At 39.4% G+C, this 18,038-nt stretch overlaps 1 protein-coding gene across 1 annotated transcript in view; it reads right to left on the bottom strand.

Annotated features, from left to right (window-relative positions):
* Nucleotides 1-404: 404 nt before the first annotated feature.
* Nucleotides 405-18,038, bottom strand: part of MTTP (microsomal triglyceride transfer protein) — a 54,802-nt gene continuing 37,168 nt past the window's right edge. Inside the window, exons 13-20 of the mRNA XM_033401728.2 lie at nucleotides 17,524-17,736; nucleotides 15,163-15,374; nucleotides 12,918-13,015; nucleotides 12,691-12,812; nucleotides 11,109-11,336; nucleotides 5,668-5,792; nucleotides 3,269-3,439; nucleotides 405-1,778 (exon numbers count right to left, since the gene is read on the bottom strand). Of these exons, the coding sequence (XP_033257619.1) occupies nucleotides 1,607-1,778; nucleotides 3,269-3,439; nucleotides 5,668-5,792; nucleotides 11,109-11,336; nucleotides 12,691-12,812; nucleotides 12,918-13,015; nucleotides 15,163-15,374; nucleotides 17,524-17,736 (1,341 nt within the window). The 3' untranslated portion in view covers nucleotides 405-1,606. The remainder of the gene's footprint in view (nucleotides 1,779-3,268; nucleotides 3,440-5,667; nucleotides 5,793-11,108; nucleotides 11,337-12,690; nucleotides 12,813-12,917; nucleotides 13,016-15,162; nucleotides 15,375-17,523; nucleotides 17,737-18,038) is intronic.

The following is an 18,038-nucleotide window of genomic DNA, read 5'->3' as shown; positions in this document are numbered from 1 at the left end:
AGAAGCAGCTGTGATTTACTAAGTGTCACATGGATGAGGTTCCCTGGATCAACTTGCTTTTGCTGCAGCATGAGTATCTCTACAGAGCACTTCCTCCAAGGCCAATGCCACCACCACCAAGAGTACCCCCGAAACCCTCCTGTTTTTATTCCTTTTTCTCTTCTCAGTAACATAACAATACGTGTGCAGGTCCAGAGCTTTATAAAAACTGGCCTTAGAGCTTGTTTTTAAGCTTGCCGGTCCTTAAGAGCTTCTGACTGCTTCTGCTGCTATTTTCAATAGCGTATTTTCCAAAGGGCTCTGACCACCTATTAGAGCATCTGGCCTGTGCTATAGAGCTTCAGAAGCTTAGCTGCATATGTGTCTGGGCTCAGAAAGTGGCAGGAACAGAGAAATATGGAAGACAGAAGCAATTCAATAGGAATTCCACATATTTATTTCATCACACATCATTTTAAATTTACAACTAGTGGTGGGCTAGCTAAACTTCCCGTGTGTGTGTGCATGTGTGTGTGTGTGCATGTGTGTGTGTGTGTGTGTTTAATGGACAAGTGAGCACCTGTTATCTGTTTTGGGCCTGTCGCTATCAAAATATGTATCTGTTTTGTCAGTAAATATTTGAAAATGGTTAACGTGGCTCTTTTAATTTGTACAAATAGAGACACTCTTTTCTTGATTTCATTTTTTAGAAGTCCAAATCCATCAGGTTCTCAAAGCATTATTAAATTCTCTCGGCCATTCTGGCTTTTGTAGACTGCAGTCCAACAGACTGGGACTTCCACCACAAAACAGTTGAGTGAAAAATAAAATGATGAATATTTGAGGATGTCCCTTATAAAGGACAGTGAACCACATTATAGTCTCAAAGAGATACAGCACAAGAAAAAATCTAATGGAGTTCCTGAAATTAATATTTCTAATTCTGATATGCTGAGTCCGGCATTTTTGTAAGGCAGAAGGCAGAGGACTCACTAGCTTTCTTCTAGCGATCTGACTACATGGCCAGCAGAAAGGAGAGATGGTATGTGTTCATTCTGTGTGCCTCCTACCTCAATACTCAATAAAACTAACAGAAGAGATAAATATTAATTCCTGAAGATGGCTGCCAAAGGCCATTAAAAGTCTTATCCCTTTCCTCCATGCTCCCCTCTCCAAGAAAAAAAGGTCTGTTTTTTCCTGATTGGGCATGTTTCATAGAAACAAGCTGTGTAAGGTTCTACCAAGGGCTTCATATACATTGATTGAAAATTGTTGAAACAAAATTGTGCTCTCCTGAATGTGTGTCTGTGTGTCTTATTTTTTACAAACAATAGTTTATTCTTAGGGAAGAACTATTTTCATAGTACTAAATGTGATTTGAGAGAGATACAATAAAACTAAGAATGCTACTAAAAGTGTCACATAGGTTGGCTCAAAATGACACTGTAGGTAGTACTGAATGATTCAGGCCCAAGCTTAATTATGTGAGGTTTTTCACTGCTTTTTACAAAAGCTCTTAAATACAGGTAAATATGTAAACACTGTGCTCTCAGAGAGCAAGTACTTAGGCACGTCACATCGTATCCCTTCCGGGGAGATGGATTCCAGTGAAACAGCCCCATCAGTTTCAAAACCAACTGCTGGAAGTACTCTCTGGTTGAGGAGGAAACACCACCTTGCACATCTCAGAGTTCTCTTGGTGCAGCGGGAATTCAGATCCCGCTACTAGGCTTTCTTTTCTCTTCCGAGAGACATAACCTCTGCCTGTGGACAGCCTTTCATACTTTGTCTCAAATTGCCTGCATAATAACAATAATAACAAAATTACACACATATTAAAGTCACCCCACCCCCGTCAGAGCCAAGTTATTGAGTGAACACTTGAAGCTTCTGTTTCAAAGCCATTTGAGAAAGGATGTGAGTACCAAAGACGACTAGCTTTCGTTCCCACGAATGGTGTGATTTTTTTCTTCACGTTTCTCTTCACACGCCTGGGATACGGGAGTGCTGTTACTCATTCTTCTGGAATGAAGGACCAAATGTCTCGCAGCTTTCTGCAGAGGCTGCTAAGCTTTGCAGGCCTTGCTATGTCCCCCACCCTCATTCCAGGAGCCCCACCTCTGGAGCATTCCCCTTTTGAGAAAGGAGCAAATCCAACTGGAGTTAAGCTGAGAATGCTGACAGGGAAACATCCCCAGAGCCCTGGCCCAAGTGAAATGTGGAACCTAACCAGTTAGCCTTGTGCCTGGGCTGCTGGTCACTGCATTTTGACCATTGGAAGGTTGATTTTCTAAAATGTATTAATGGAGGTTTATTCTAGACATAGGTTAATAAATTAGCAACAGCTTAATGTACTATAATCTACAATCTTTTCTTCTGTAAAAACATAACCTGTTCATATTTGTACTTACATCATCTAGCATTCCTTACATGGATCATGAAATTAAAAAAATAAAGAAAGAAGGTGCTTAACTCTGCCCTACTTATCAAAGGAGATAATGTAAAACATGGTTCTCTGTTTTAAGTATACAGATTCCCTTCATGGTTAAGCGTGCATGTCAAGGCGACCTCTACACCCACTACAGAAAAGTCAGAGCTCCCTAGACCCGAAGCATCCTACTTCCTCACTATAGTATTATTAGAATAATTGTTACAAAATTCAAAGGGCACAGTGTAAATGAAAAGCTCTAGAGTGGATAAGGTGTTGGGAAGACTACATGGACCGTTATATATTTAGTTTCTGGGACACTAAGTACTCTACTAAAAGGCTTTTTTTTTTTTTAAATTCAAAATCCCAAAATCTTAAGCTTGAGCAAAAACTTAAACCAGGTCAAGTTGCTGTTGTATGGATTACCTAAAAATTGTGATTCATTTGGGCTCTTAAACCAGGGTAAATGATCGTCAGATGTTCTGTCTTGAACTTTCTGTCCAAGAGACAACTGTGAAGATAGCTGATAGTAAATATGCATCTCGTGCTTTTGCTGAAACTGTGTGGCAAGTCTTACGGTAAATCAAATCCCTTTGTTGCCTTGATAAATTATTTCTGGGCCAGAATATGATATTATCTCCAGAATCAAATGAACTAGTCATTACAGTTTCTTGGTATCCTAGAAACTAACTTTTTTTTTTAGTCTTATCAATTATTCTTTTACTCATTTAAAGAAAAGTTATGTTTCACTGGGTTTTTACCATTTTCCTTTAATTTCTGTAACGGAATGCTCAAAACTGGGTGCAAGTTCCTGGTGAACTGGGGCTGGCCCTGGAACATTCCATAAGCACTGCTTCTTACCTGTACGGAATTCCATCCTTGTCCATCTGCAGGCACACTAAGAAGGGGTACTGAGAAAACTGCACCGTGGAGATAAACTCCAAGCTTGCTTCTGTTTCCACACCAACTTCCAGGCCAGTTTTCACAAAAGAGGAGTCCACTGTGATGTCACCAGTTATTACCACAGTTACCCTAAGAATTGAACAAAATAAGCTGTTAATCACGTTTAACTGAGCTGAACTAACAGACCACAGGGTCTGAATTGCTCATGCTGATAACTGGAAAGAAACACTTAAGGGATTAATAGGTGACCTAAATGTGCTTAGAATTCTGTTGGTAACCAGGAACTGGTTTGTCCCAGCAATTGGGCAGTGAAGTTTTGCCCTACCCCTGAGTCCTCCCCCAGCCTTCAATTCTAGATGTGGGAATGAAATGTCTATCAGGCATTAATGTTTGGTATGGGCATACCAAGAGCCATGATGAAAACATGCCTGGGACCTGGTCCTATCAGGAAGTCAGAAATACCTGTGTTATCTTAAAACAAAGTATAAGCTCACCCAGAAGACAGTTGATGTTTACAACAATTTTCTTGGTAACTATCTCTCTGTTGGCTTCTATGTAGCTACCTTAATTCCATTTCATTACTTTCTCCAAAGGGTCTCTGATGACAGAAGTCTATGGTTGCCAAGATATTTGAAAAATACAGTATCACAAAGAACCATTCCTACAGCATGTATATTGGGTGCCCCAGAAAGGACAGATATCACAGGTTCTCCAGTGATCACCTAGACAGATTGGATTGACTAGGATAGAGGCTTGGATGAAAATGAAGAGGATAAACAATCCTAGTAGAAGGCTTACCTCTAGGACTACTCTAATTTAATTGTAGACTTTAGATGAAATCAGAGCTGTACGTTCGTGCTCTTTTAATAGGCTACTAATTTTTGCTGTGCTTCTCACAGCACACCTGCTGCTATTGCCAGTGCAAAAGTAGGTCAGAGGTGGTATCATTTAAATCCCTGAATCCTTTTCCCTGAATTCATTAAATCCCTGAATACCTTCTAATATCTTACACTCAACAAAGGCTTAAGAGATATTTTTTTAAATGAACAAATGGAAAATTGAAGATGAATTGGCTATAATGCAGACACTGGCAGATACTTAGGGATACCGTGTCTCTTTTAAAAAGCCAGAAATGTTTGTTGTAGCTGTTGTTGATTTCCTTCTGAAAATAATTCAGTTCAGTTTAATTTGGGTAAACTTCTGTCTAGAAAATACATCAAAAAGATGACCAAGATGACTGATGCAGTGGGAAGCCCTAAATTATATTGCTTATCACTCTGAAAGCCTCTCCCATTTCTCATTCTTTGGTTCCTTTTAGTAACACTGAGGGTCACCTTTCATGTTAAATGTGCCACCTTTTGATTTTTCTCAATTCCTTCATCCATTGTTCAAAATAAGCTAAAAATCTAATTTTAGCACTCCTGTCTCACCTCTGCCCCACTGTATTTTTAAATATCCAAAAAGTAAAAATCAATTGCATTTTCGTGTTCCTTTCTTCAGTATTACAACAAACAGAAGAATAATTCTTTTGATTATCACATTGGTTCAAAGACATTGTTTTAAGTTCAAAATAAAACACTTTCATTTGATCTGATGGGTCAATTAGAAAAACTAAAAGAGCAGAGAAAATTCTGTTTAGAAAAATGAACACTAATAAAAACACTTAAGGACTCAATGTTTAAGACTTAGATTCTCACAAAAGTGATCATCTTTTTATTTTTCTCCACTGAAGACAGCAAAAGAGGAAAGATTTAAAATCCCAACGAGAGGTATAAGCTAAAAAAAATTGCTTAAAAGTAAAGTCTTCTGACAGCATTGTCAACTACCAAGAGAAGATGAACGTCTCATCCACTGTGCAAGCTGTCCGTGGATGTCTTTAAAAGCGAAGAGATCCTTGGCTGAGTCATATTAGGTACCTAGCTGCTCATAAGACGCTATGGAAAGAATGACTTCCCATGGTTACTCCCTACTCTACGATTTAATGATTACAAACAGAAAGCACAGATTTCAAGAAGTCGGAAAGTTAAACAATTCCGAAAACATATCTCTGCATGTAGAGAACAGACTTGTGGTTGCCAAGAGGGAGAGGGGGTGGGGGAGGGGTTGACTGGGAGTCTGGGATTAGCAGATGCAAAGATTATATAGAGAATGGATAAACAACAAGGTCCTATTGCATAGCACAGTATATTCAATATCTTGTGATAAACCATAATGGAAAAGAATACGGAAAAGAACTATATATATGTATAACTGAATCACTTTGCTGCACAGCAGAAATTAACTCAACATTGTAAATCAACTATATTTCAATAAAATTTAAAAAAACTTTATCTCTGTGGTTCTTTACATATGCTTACCGATTTTTCACTCGGGTCTTAGACTCACGATACCACAGGCTAAACTCCATTGAACCTGAAATATCAATAGCCAGACCACCCTGCACATCCATATTTGCCTTCAGTCCAGATTGCAACTGAAGCTCCTAGAAACAAAAATATAGAATAACAGTGAGAAGAAGAAGAATTAGAAGAAGGAGGAGGGGAGGGGGAGGGGCACAATGTAGCCAGCCCCTTTCCAAAGGCACATTCAACCTCCGGCTGTAGGTAATACCATTTGAGTTGTGTTAACACTGAAGTCTTTCTCTAGGCTTGGAAACACATCCTAACCTTGATCACGGAAGTAGATTATTGATTTGCTAAATTATTTAGTCAATTACAATACTAAAGAAGTGAAGTGTCAATTGACAAGGGTGCTTTCTTTCAATCTTTGTCTCACTTTGGGAGGGGCAATGGTTCTCAAAGTGTGGTTCCCTGACAAATAACATGAGCATCCAGGGAACTTGTTAGGAACGGAAGCCCCATACCTACTGAATTAGAAACTCTGAGGGTGGTGCCCAGAACTCTGTGTTTTAATAAGCCCTCATGTGCTTCTGTTGCACCTAAATTTGAGAACCATAAGACCAGGGAAAATGAAAGCATATCCGTCAGAAATCTAGTGTGGCTTTGGAGTGGAGGGTGAGGCTTTGGGATAGATGATCTCTTGAAGTCCTTTACCACTTCTGTAGTTAGGTGCTGTGTCAAATATAGTAAACTGCATCCTGCTGGTAAATGAAAGGCAGGATCAAAACTGCCGGTGCAGTATACAAGTTCCAGGAATTGCCTAGGAAAGGAAAGCTAGGAAAGTAAGGCAAGGCGACTTAACTAAGCCATAACACACTATTGTTTGACATTTGGAATGACACCAAAATAACAAACAGGACCAACATGAACTCCATGGCATATTCCAGAGGGGCAGTACTCGTTTACGAACATAGTCCGTCCTCAGTAATTTTGTAGTTGTCTGGAAACCATTGTTTTATGCTGTTTGCCAGCATTTACCCTTTAAGTCTTGCAATTCTATGTACATTAGATGGGGTGATGTTGGCTGAAAAATTCACCAGCTGGATTGGAATCAGATTGCCTTGGGACAGTGTTTGAAATGATAACAGTTCTGGGAAAAAGGCTCAGTACCTTTAATTTTGATATTCCTCCAAAGATCTTAGGTCCACAGCAACTGGCAGCGTGACTCACTTCTTTACGTAACTGCCCTATTCAGACCAAATAAGCCATGCTTTCACCAACTATTAATGCCGCAATTTCACTTCCTAGAAAGTACTGTGTTGATCACTGATCTCCCTGAATTTTCTCCAACTTTCAAAAAAATGTGGCGAGAAATCTCAATCGTAGAACTTGGTTTACTAGAACAGTCTGATTGTGGCATGAAACTACCTTCAGTCTGAAAGACACTTGGACGAAAGCATGAGATTCTCAACACAGAGCTTGGGCCATATTAGGAGACAGCCCTAAGGATACTTACTGCTACATTAGGTCCAGAACAAAATGTGGTGGTGGTGGGATGCAGGGGTTACCTCAGGCATCATAACTGATATGAAGGAAGACAAATTATCCTGAGAAAACCACGATAATCATGTCCCAATTGTAACCTATGCCCATGAACTGCAGAACCAAGATGTGAGTTCTGCACTTGCACTGTTACTGTCATTGTTTCCAAATTGGCCCTATTGTATGCCCTGCCTCAAAAGTACTTCCTTATTTGGATCATATTCTCTATTCCCCATTTGAAAACTATAATCTTCTTAGTCCACCTAACTCAGCAGAGGTCTGTGATGTGGACTTTAGCCTTCCCACTGGCCATACGTTACGTAGATGTCAAAACACACCAACTGCCATGGAAAAGAACATTTCACAGCTATTAAACAAGGTGCCTTTTGTGGGGAGAGAGCATTTCCACTGCAGTGTGGGTTTTGAGGAGTGCCTTGGCTTTCCGGGAATATTCCACTTCTCTCCTGCAAAGGGATTGTGGAAGAATTCTTATGCATAGTCACAGAGGAATTTGTTCCCCCCCCCCCCGCCTGCAATAGAAGGACAGACCACTGACCCCTGTAGAAGGACAAACCACTCTTTCCTTCATGAAAGGGACTAAACCACATAGTGCAGTGGTTCTAATTTTTGAGGGGTGTCAAATAAGTAGAACTAACAGCTTTTGAGCACCTACTGTGCCCCCAAAGCTCTACATTTTTTATCTCATTTAATTCTCATACAAATCTTCCATGGTGGGCATTATATCTGAAGACTGAAAAGAAAAATTAGGCTTGGAGGCTGCATGTGGAGCTAGAATGAATACCCAGACTGTCTCTCATGGGGAGACTTTTCTACTACCATACATGCATAGCTAGCAGGAAATCATAACTGTCATTTGTCTCCTAGTGTGCAAGGAAGCCTGTTCTGAGAAATATTGCAAACAAGATAAAGCATAGGCTTATGTCCTTGTGTCACCAAGAGGACATATTTATTTAAATTCTTGTTTATGAACCAGAAGAAGAAGATACTGGAGCTTTGTATTTGTAGCTAATGTGACCCCTTTGATCTTTTACTTTTGGGCCTAAAGGTGTTTCTTACAGCTCAGACACTGATATTTTGACAACTCATCCCATTGCTCCCATTCAGGAAAATATGTTCTTTGCTGGCTAAAGAGGATCCCCCTGTTAATCTGACTTTATCAGACATCCTCCTCTGAAGAGTAATCCAGTTAGCTGCAAAAAGAGAGCGAGAGAGTAAGCACAGAGTAATTCCATCTGCCCTGGCGTTTGTGACCGGTCATCCACTGCCAACATTTCCTTCAATGTCAGCACTTGACCTAGAGTGGTATGTGCCCCTGAAGCTAGGATGGCATTACTGGAGTGCTCTGCAGAGCCAGGGAGACTCAACCAGCATATTTGTATAATAAACCCAGATCTGCCAAATACTCCAATCTAAATTACACTGGCATTGGGCTATGTTCAATAACTAAGGGAAGATCTTTCTCTTAGAATATGCCTGCAGTGCCCTAGCTTAATGAAGACAAAAATCATGCAAGATAAATCTAGATCAGGGGTTGGCAAACTATGGCCCGCAGGCAAATCTCGCCCACTGGCTATTTTTGTAAATAAAACTTTATTGGAACACTGCCACGCTCATATGTTAATATATCACTTATGGCTATTTTCACTCTACAATGGCAGAGTTGAGTAGCTCAACAGAGACCATATGTCTCACAGAGCCTGAACTATTTACTTTCTGCCCTTTACATAAAAGTTTGCCAACCCTGACCTAGGTTATTACTTATCTTTGCATCAAGATTTATACCCCCATTCAGACTATTAGGCATTGCTGTTGGGTAGGTGAGTACGTACAGGTGGTACTGAACTGTTATTATTCCTGCATCTTAAAATGTGGACTACTTTCTCAGCACTCTTATGCCTTCTTCAGAGATTCTTTCATTAAGAATACATCTCTCCAGAGGTAATACTTCAATGGAAAAATGCAGTATAAAATTATAATATAATTTGAGAACAATTTTTCTTCTGTGACTTTGAGGATTAAGGGGCATGAAACGCATTGCTGGTTGTCCTTCTTTTCATTCATATTAACAGAAACACAGTTTTGTTCAGAGTGTCAATACAACCATTGAAAAACTATATTTACTAGCTTCTCTTGCAGCTAGAGATATCCATATGGCATAGTTTGGGTCAATAAAAAAGGACTTCTTTTTGTAGATGCTTATCTTTTGTAGAAATAGTCCTTGCAGGACAGTTCTTGAAAAAGAGTCTCAGACTCTGCTGCACCTTACCCTTCTCTCTTCCTTCCTGGAATGAGGAATTAGTGTTGGAAGTGCAGCAGCCATGTGATAATCATGAGGTGACAAGCATGAGGTTGAAAACCACAAGTAAAGATGGCCAACCTGAGGAAAACGAGTCTGGATCCTAACAATATCTTAGGGTTTCCATATCAATCCTGGATTACCTACTTCCGAATACTTGTAACATGATAAAAATCAAACGATTTGGTTAAGCTACCCCAAACTGGCTTCTTTTGTTATATACAGCTATCCCGAACTGTTATGAGGAGTAATAAAGATAGGGAATTAGCATTTGGTTTCAACCAATGATGTTTTGGTGGAGTTTTAGTAAATCTGATATTTAAGGTCACTCCCAGATCTTAAAATCTATGATTTCATAACCAGAATCCAACAAATCAAGATCCTCAAATTATCCGGCAAAGAACAAAGCTGATAAAAACTGTGAATCATCTGTTCCAGATGCCTCACTTTATGAGTAGCAAATCCTGGTTTAAAGCTATTAAGTAACCGCCCAAGAACACACAGAAAGTAAGTAGTGAAGGCAAAAGTCAAAACTAGGCTATTACTTATGAATTTATTAAACCACAAAAGCAAACTTCCCAAGCAAGTCCTATAGTCTGTAAATTTTAAATTTTAATTTAATAAATATAAATCAGAGTGCAAGTGATCACTTTAAGGAGTTCCCATAAGATCCTTTTTTAGCAAATATTCCATTTTTATATTGCTATGCTTAGTAAGGCAGGAAATGTCAAGCCATTAAAGAAAAAAATTTTAAGCATCAAACACTCAAACTCAAAGGTTATTCAGATTAACCCTTTTCTGTTTCTCAAAAAATTCCATGAGGCAGCCCACTCCCATCTCACAGTCACCTGGTCACCTAAATCTTACCACACAGAATATAGTATTGTCGTACCTTAGTACAGTAATGTAAGATTTAGGGGTGAAGCAAACTGAAAACTATTCTGAAGAATGCAGGTCAAGTGAATGAAAGTAATCCTACTCTTTAACAATGAGTGAACCTTTGTAAGCTTCTGTGAACATGAGAATTTGGGGCAGAGTCTCCATTAAATGTGTGGTTGGTGTCAGTGGTTGCTTGTGTCTCTACGAATTTGGCAGGAATGATGCACTATTTGGATCTTACCATTGTTGTCGTGACAAATGTCATCAGTAACTATGAAGCCATGTAGTTTAGCTCTTGCCTTCAGAAAAAAATATCATCTAAGCCCTTGTGCCAAGGAAAGCCAAGTGAAGAGATAAGGCCATCTCTTCTCTGTTGAATCCTAGGTTATTTTCTCCATAATTTCTTGTCTCTGTTCACATCGGTTACCACCCACCCCCACCTTTTAGTTCTATGGAGATATAAATGACATTATATTATACTCATATTATGTTGAGTACTTCTTCTTTTGCCTCAACAGTGAAAAGATGACTTAATCAGATAATACAGACAAAAGAAAACACATTTACCTGTAGCAAAAGAGAAAGGGCTATAATACCAAGAGGTTCAAATGCTTTGAATGTGAGTTCCAAGGTGGGTGGAACTTTGTCTTGTATCCTCCAACCATGGAGTACATTTAAAGCATGCCTGGTACATTCAGTAAACAGTTGCAGAATGAATTACCTGGGAATGATCTATTAGCAGAATAAGTCCTTTCACCACACTCATAGGGTCGCTAGTTGCTGACAGCATTTTGGCCATCAAATCACTGTATCCGTTGAAAAAAGTGACAGGTCTGAGCTGAACATCAAAGAGGAGGGCTGACAAGCCAGCATAGGAGTCAAGGTTCTCCTCTCCTTCATCGGGAGTGGCTGCAATTAAGGTCTCCAGTCCTTGGGCTTCAATGACCACCTAGAGAAAATGGATATAGCATTCATGACATTAGCTCCATGCCTGTTCTGTACGTGATGATGAGCTGACAACTAGAACTTTCCCGGGGGTCAAAAACTCAAACATTTCCAGTTGCTAGGCAAAAACAAAACAAAAACAACTCCAGGACTGAATATGAGTTCGTTTTCTTCATTTAATCCTCACAGCCACCCTTTGAGGTTCATATGATTGTATCCATTTTGCAGATGAGGCCAAAAAAAAAAGCTCAAATGGCAGAGGTAAGTCTCAAACCCCTTCTGTCTGACTGCAATGACCATGAGCTTTCCATTTAATGGCGTCATCCTAGAGACTCAGTCTCTGCAGAACTGTCGTACATGGTGGATCGACTATCTTGTAGAGCCCCTAAAAAGAGGCGGAGAAGTGTTGGGACAGTCTGCCCTACGAGAGGATGTGGAACTCTCTAAGCCATGACTCACACCTTTCCACATAAAACTTCCTCCAGTAAAAGAAAAGATGATGAATGCTATGAGGAGCCTCACATCCTGATCTCTGCCACACACAGGAATCCTACAGATTCTCTGTCCTCCACACCCAGCACCTTAGCCACTGGGCATTTGGCATTTCAGAATGCATATCAGAAAACAGATGGTGATTCCTCAGGACAGAAAGCATAGTATCCTAACTAGATTCCTACCAAAGGTGTAGTAATACAATGTTGATAAGAACTCAAGTTTATATACATTACATCATTTTTAAACCTTAAATGAGCTTATTGAGAAGGCTATAGTTTGATATGCATAAAAACTATAAAGAAAGTATATTTCACAATTAGGAAGCCTTTAGAGATTGTCACCACATTTGGGGTAAAACTAAAGGGATGGAAGTCAGCCAGTTGTCAAATGCCTACACTTTATTCTTTTCCCTCTTAGCAATATTGAAAAAATATAGATTGACTCTTTGGAGAACCACATTCTATCATGAAAGCTTTTATTATGGGGAATCAGTCTCTTCATAGAAACACCAAGGAAATATATTCTATAACTAAATATCTGGAGCTCCAAGGAATATATCTATGGATAAAAACAGTTTTTAAAACATACATGAGAAATACTGGCATGACTTCAATTTTGTGACTATGTGTACCTTTGAAAAAACTATGGATGTTTGGCAAGTCCAGTGACTCAAAACACATAAGTTTTCAAGTTCATGTTTGAAACTCTCTCTGGGACTGTAAACCATACAGCCTCTTGCAGATGATGATAGATCCACCATTAATTTATGCGTTCTATAGTGTTATCATTAGTATATATTTTATTTTACTGCACACTAACCTCTTACATACTTTAATAAGCAAAATTAATGAAACATGAGATACCTGAATACTATGAAGAGGATTTTTCCTAACGTACTGAAAGATGTTCAGGTTACTTCTCCTTAGAATGCCAGAACCAGAGTAAAGAATGTCAAGACTGTAAGTAGATGCCGAATGGGGACTACCTAAGGACAAAAAAAAAAAAAAAAACCCTGTAATTTAACAACAGTTCCAGCAATACCGAGCAGGGGACGGAGCAGGGAGGGAGAACCCCTTTTTGGGTTACGTACGTTCTATGTAGCCAGTATAGGCAGAAGAGGATCCACTCTTGGAGAAACGGTCATAATTATGAGCAAACATTTCCTTCAGAACTCGACGGACCATTTTGCTGTAACACGTAAAAGGAAAAAGCTGCACATTCATGGTAATGGCTGTTTCCCAGGTCAGATTTGGAAAGAACCCAAATCCTCAGTGGAAAAAAAGAGGGGGCCAAATTTTCCTCATGCCACTCCAAAACTGGGGAGGCGCCAGCTGGAGTACCAGCATCAGGATGAGGGCTTTCCCCTCCATTCCTCGGATATTTGAAATTCAGTTTGGTATCAAAATGACAGCAAGGCGAGTTCAGCCAGCTATGAGATGGCTTAAGCTGACTGATGGACACACCTCAGGAGTGGAAAACACATGTTCTTTGAATCATCGTGGTTCTATTGTTAAATAGTAGGTACTTTTAAGGAAAGTTGTACCAAACTGGAGAGGTTGCCCAATATTTCTTTAAATGTTTTCCTACACCCTCTAATGTTATCACTGGCTAATGATATATAACAGCAAATTCCCAGGAATTTCTTCTATATTTGTGTAGGTTTCACTTAAAGAAACATCTCAGTAAAAGCCAATAGTCTCCTCTAAAGTAAGTCTTAAACCTGACCCCATGCCTCTATTTTATCTACTTAACTAATTAGTGTTGAGATATTTCCATTCCTGACTACTTAACACTAATCATATCAGTAATAATAAAATTATAACAACTCAGCAAAAACGAAATCAAAATAACCAGCCAAAGAAATCTGGACCTAGTTCTGAGGTAGAACATCACTGAGAGGAAGAATGGTTATCTTATAGGTTTTTCCCCCAGTATCACTAGATTATAAGATTTTAGCCTGAAAAAGGAAAGATGAAGAGTAGTCCTCAAATATTCAAAGGGCCTGCATGTGGCTGAATGATTAGATCTCTTCCACTTTGCTTCAGGAATAAAATCTGGGCGAATAGAAGATTTCAGTTATGCAAAGCAGTAATGGAGAGAGTCTCTAAATGATGACACAAGTTCCCTCAGAGGTGGTGACCCTCCCACCACTGGAGAGGTGCAAGCAAAGTCTGGACACCACCTACCAGGAGACTAGACCCCCTCACTGGAGAGAGATAGCAAGCGAGGGGCCCTCTCAAGTCCCTTCCAACTCTGATGCTTTCAGTTTTGAGAATCTGACCTGCCGTGTTCGCGATGGCTTCCTCATGTTTCCCAGGCTGCTCTCTACTCTGCTGCTTCCTCTTTACTGTCCCCTGAATCACTAGGTTCACAAGACAATGGCAGCAAATACACCCAGGACCTCCCCCACAGAGTCTCACAAAAGCAAAGCAATAGGAGAAATCAAATGCATTTGACCAGGTACACATGGCTGCAGAGAGAATTTGTTTCTTTTCTGCATCTCTGATCTGCTTCCCCCTGCTTCCTTACTTGCCCTGCTCCTTTGTCTGTACTTACTCCTCCTGTTTCTTTTCCCTTCAGTCTTACTCCTTGTTTCTTTCCTTCGATCTTTACTGTCTTTTTTTCCATTTCCTTTCTCCTATTTCCCACCCTCCCCCCATGTCTGTTTCCCTTTTCAACTGGGAACACGCAAACATGATCCTTCCTGAAGGCAGTGCTCGGCATGTAACTCAGGGGAAATGGAGCTTCCTTCCCTGGCCCTCCGATTTCAGTGAGGAAAAGGGACAGCAGTGAATTTGGGAGAAGAGACTTGGGAACTGGAAGGAAGATGATTCCAATGAGTAACTGAGAGCAGTGAAGTCTGCTGATTTCATACTTCGTACTTTGAATAGTCCTAAAACATGGGTCTTGTCTGAGGTTTTAAACTCAAATGGTAAATTCATTTAACCTGTGATAAATGAGGCTTCAAAGATTCCTAACATTTGGAAAGTTAAGATGAAAGACCATTTGGTGGGAACCTACCTCATTTTATGATGCTAGTTATAAAAATAGTCCTACTGAAAATACAGTTGGATTTTAAAACATTGCTAACATTTGGCAATATGATGTTACCAGACCGAACGGGAGACCTAGAGTAAAAAAATCATACCCAGAGTTCCAAATCACAGTGCCAAAGTGAAGTTGTTTAATCTGGCCCTCCAAATAGTTTTGGCAAACTCTCTGGTTTTATGCAACATAACCCAGCATAAAGACCACACCATTATTATTAGCCACACATGTACCACATCAATATACAAATAAGCTTTGATAAGCAGAGACGGGGCACTGCTTCATACCTTGCAGGCGTTTCAAAACGTAGGATGTCTTGGACAATGGAGAGCATGTATTTATTCATTTCTTTGGGAAGCTCCCCAATAGAGAGGAGGATGTTTTTTACTTCCATGTAGGATGGATTGTTATTTAAAATGATGGCAGCTGCAGTAGTGCGCACAGTCTTTTCATGAACTTTATGATTCTGGTGGTATATCCTGTTCATAGTCTTCTTCACCTGTTCGTAAGATGTTCAAGCTTAGTTAGTGCACATCTAGATTTTTTAAATTGATATCGGGCAGGAAGAGTTAACGCTCATAAAACAGACATGTGTTCCAATATTTCCCATATTCTTTTGCACTTATGTTGGGGTCATAGTTCTGGCTAATGGACCATGAACGGAATCACTGTGGGTAACTTCTGGGCCAACGCAGTTAAGAGCTGGTGTATCTTATTCCTCTCTCTCTTCTACTACGGTAGTGAGCTCAGGGCCACATTTTCTTTTACCTACTTTAGCCATAGAGTGGATGAGAAGCTGAGATTTTTGAGTCTTGTTTGTTATTGCAGCATATCATGGTATTCCCTAACAACCACAGAATTTTCAAAGACACTACTGCCACATGGCAAAGGGGCTCTGGAGAGAGATGGCTATATGAACTTACATTTCCTTACAATGAGGTACCTCAGAATTTTCCCTTCTTCTTTTTAATTAATAGACTTTTTATTTTTTAGAGCAATTTTAGGTTCACAGCAAAATTAAGCTTAAAGTATAGAATTCCTATATACCTCGTGCTCCACATGCCTCCCCTCTCCCCCCAACATACAACCTCCTCCTGTATAACATCCTGCATCTCAGTGGTACATTTGTTACATTTGATGAATCTATATTGATACATCATTATCATCTAAATTCCATAAGTCATATTAGAGGATTTTCTTCTTTTAACAAAACAGTAACACAAAAGAAAATTTGCCAAAATAATTACATTCTGCGGCAACAAATAATTTCATTGGTCACTAGCATTGCCTAACAATATGCAGTGCTTGGGGTTCTGTACTAGGCATTTATAAATATTTCTTTCAGTTCTACTTTCCTCTGTCTTTTTCTATCTCCTGCAAATGTTGAGCTTTGTTGTCAGGTATATAGGAATTAAGAATCACCTAAGCAAAAACAACTAGGAAGGGACAGAGCCAGAATCCATATGTTGGTCTGTCTATGTCAAAAACTCATGACCCTAATTACCACACTTTGCAGTTTGCAGCTTATCAACTGTGATACAAAACATAGTTGCAAACCGGGAACATCATTCTCAGCAGGCAGTTTATCTTACACTTTATAAACATTCTCTACCCTAAAAAAAAGTATAGCTGGGATGGCTTCCTGAAAATGCAGCTGTAGGAACCAACATGGTAGTACTTAAGCCAGGTTATTCCAGTGTCAAAAAATTTAAGAGCATCTTAAAACTTGTGGAAGTAAAGATATTTCAGAAAAGAATTTGTTTCTTTTTTTTTAATTATCATTTGGAGTACTTTATTGAATTTTGATATTAATTTTAAGAAGACCACTTGACAGTAAGAATTCATCCTGGGGAAGATATTTTGAAATCATATTTAACAGGGAATTGCTGAAGGAACTGGCATTGGTACCCAAAAGGAGAGAGGACTTTGCCTCTATTCGAATACTTGTAGAATTCTCCTGCCAGAGGGGAAGCCAAACTAAGACAAATAAGTGTTAGTCACGGGAAGGAAGATATCACCTTGATATGAGCAAAAAAATCGGACAGTGTGAGTTGTCCAATAACGAAGAAGTCTTGTGAAATATTGAACTTCTAGTCACCAGAAACATTCAAGTACAGGCTGCATAACCATATTGCAGAGATGTTTTCCCTAACTTTTCATGTATCAGTCATTCTGGACTTATTTCTTTTCCTGGAATATTCCACCCTCTTTCCCATTTGTGGGTCTTCACCCATATGCTTCCCCTGCTTGAAAGACTCCCACTTCTTTCTCGTATTCTATCCAACACACATATCCTTTCTTCTGCCTGACCGTTTCTCATCTTTTAGCTTTAGATTCAGCTCCCCTTGCCTTATCTTCCTTTCACACTCTTGACTTCCTATATCTTAGCATTATCTATTACCTTTGGTGATAAAACAAGAGAATGTGCTTCAATATTTATGCTTCAGGATATAGGACATTATCTATTCAAAATGTGAGGCTGCTTCAGAAGAGCCTTAAATCCAATTTAAGGGTTATTTCTAACAGGAAAGAGAGATTGCTAGTTTGGAAAAAAAAATAGGGTGACTTCAGAGAAGTTTGCATCTGACTTGTGATTAGGCATGCTTTTTTCCTTTTGTGAATGTTGCAAACATTCTTGGAGAATTTACCTCATCAGTTATGAAAGGGGCATCATATCTCTGGAGAGTGGTGGTGGCGAGGTGGCTGATAGACCCCTCTCCTGTCTCCGCGTACTTCAGAAGGAGTGGGATGCCTTCCGGAAGCCGGGCATTCTTCAGAGCCAGCAGGTACATCATTTTGTCCTCCTTTTTTTCTGCTTTTTCAAGTCCTCCCAAGATTAACTTCTTGGCTTCTACCACTCCCTAAAAAATCACATTCTACATCAGACATATGCATAACCATATATTAAACAAAGCTTGGGTAAGATCAGCTTCACTCTTGTGTCCAGGATAACAGCCTAAGGTTTTAGAAAGTTTTACACTGGTTGCCTGACTGAGGCACACAATGAAAATGAACAAGTAAAGCTTGATAAAGGTGGTGTTGTTTTTTTTAAAAAATACATACATTAACATATTAAGAAGCAATGAGTATAATTAATAATGGGCATATTTACTTTTAAACACATTCTGAATGCATAAAGTCATTTTTAAAATTCCCTTGTGAT

The sequence above is a fragment of the Orcinus orca genome, chromosome 4, assembly GCF_937001465.1.
Source record: "Orcinus orca chromosome 4, mOrcOrc1.1, whole genome shotgun sequence".
Lineage (NCBI taxonomy): Eukaryota > Metazoa > Chordata > Mammalia > Artiodactyla > Delphinidae > Orcinus > Orcinus orca.
Note: the sequence above shows the minus strand (reverse complement) of the source record. Positions and strands in the feature narration are given on the sequence as shown.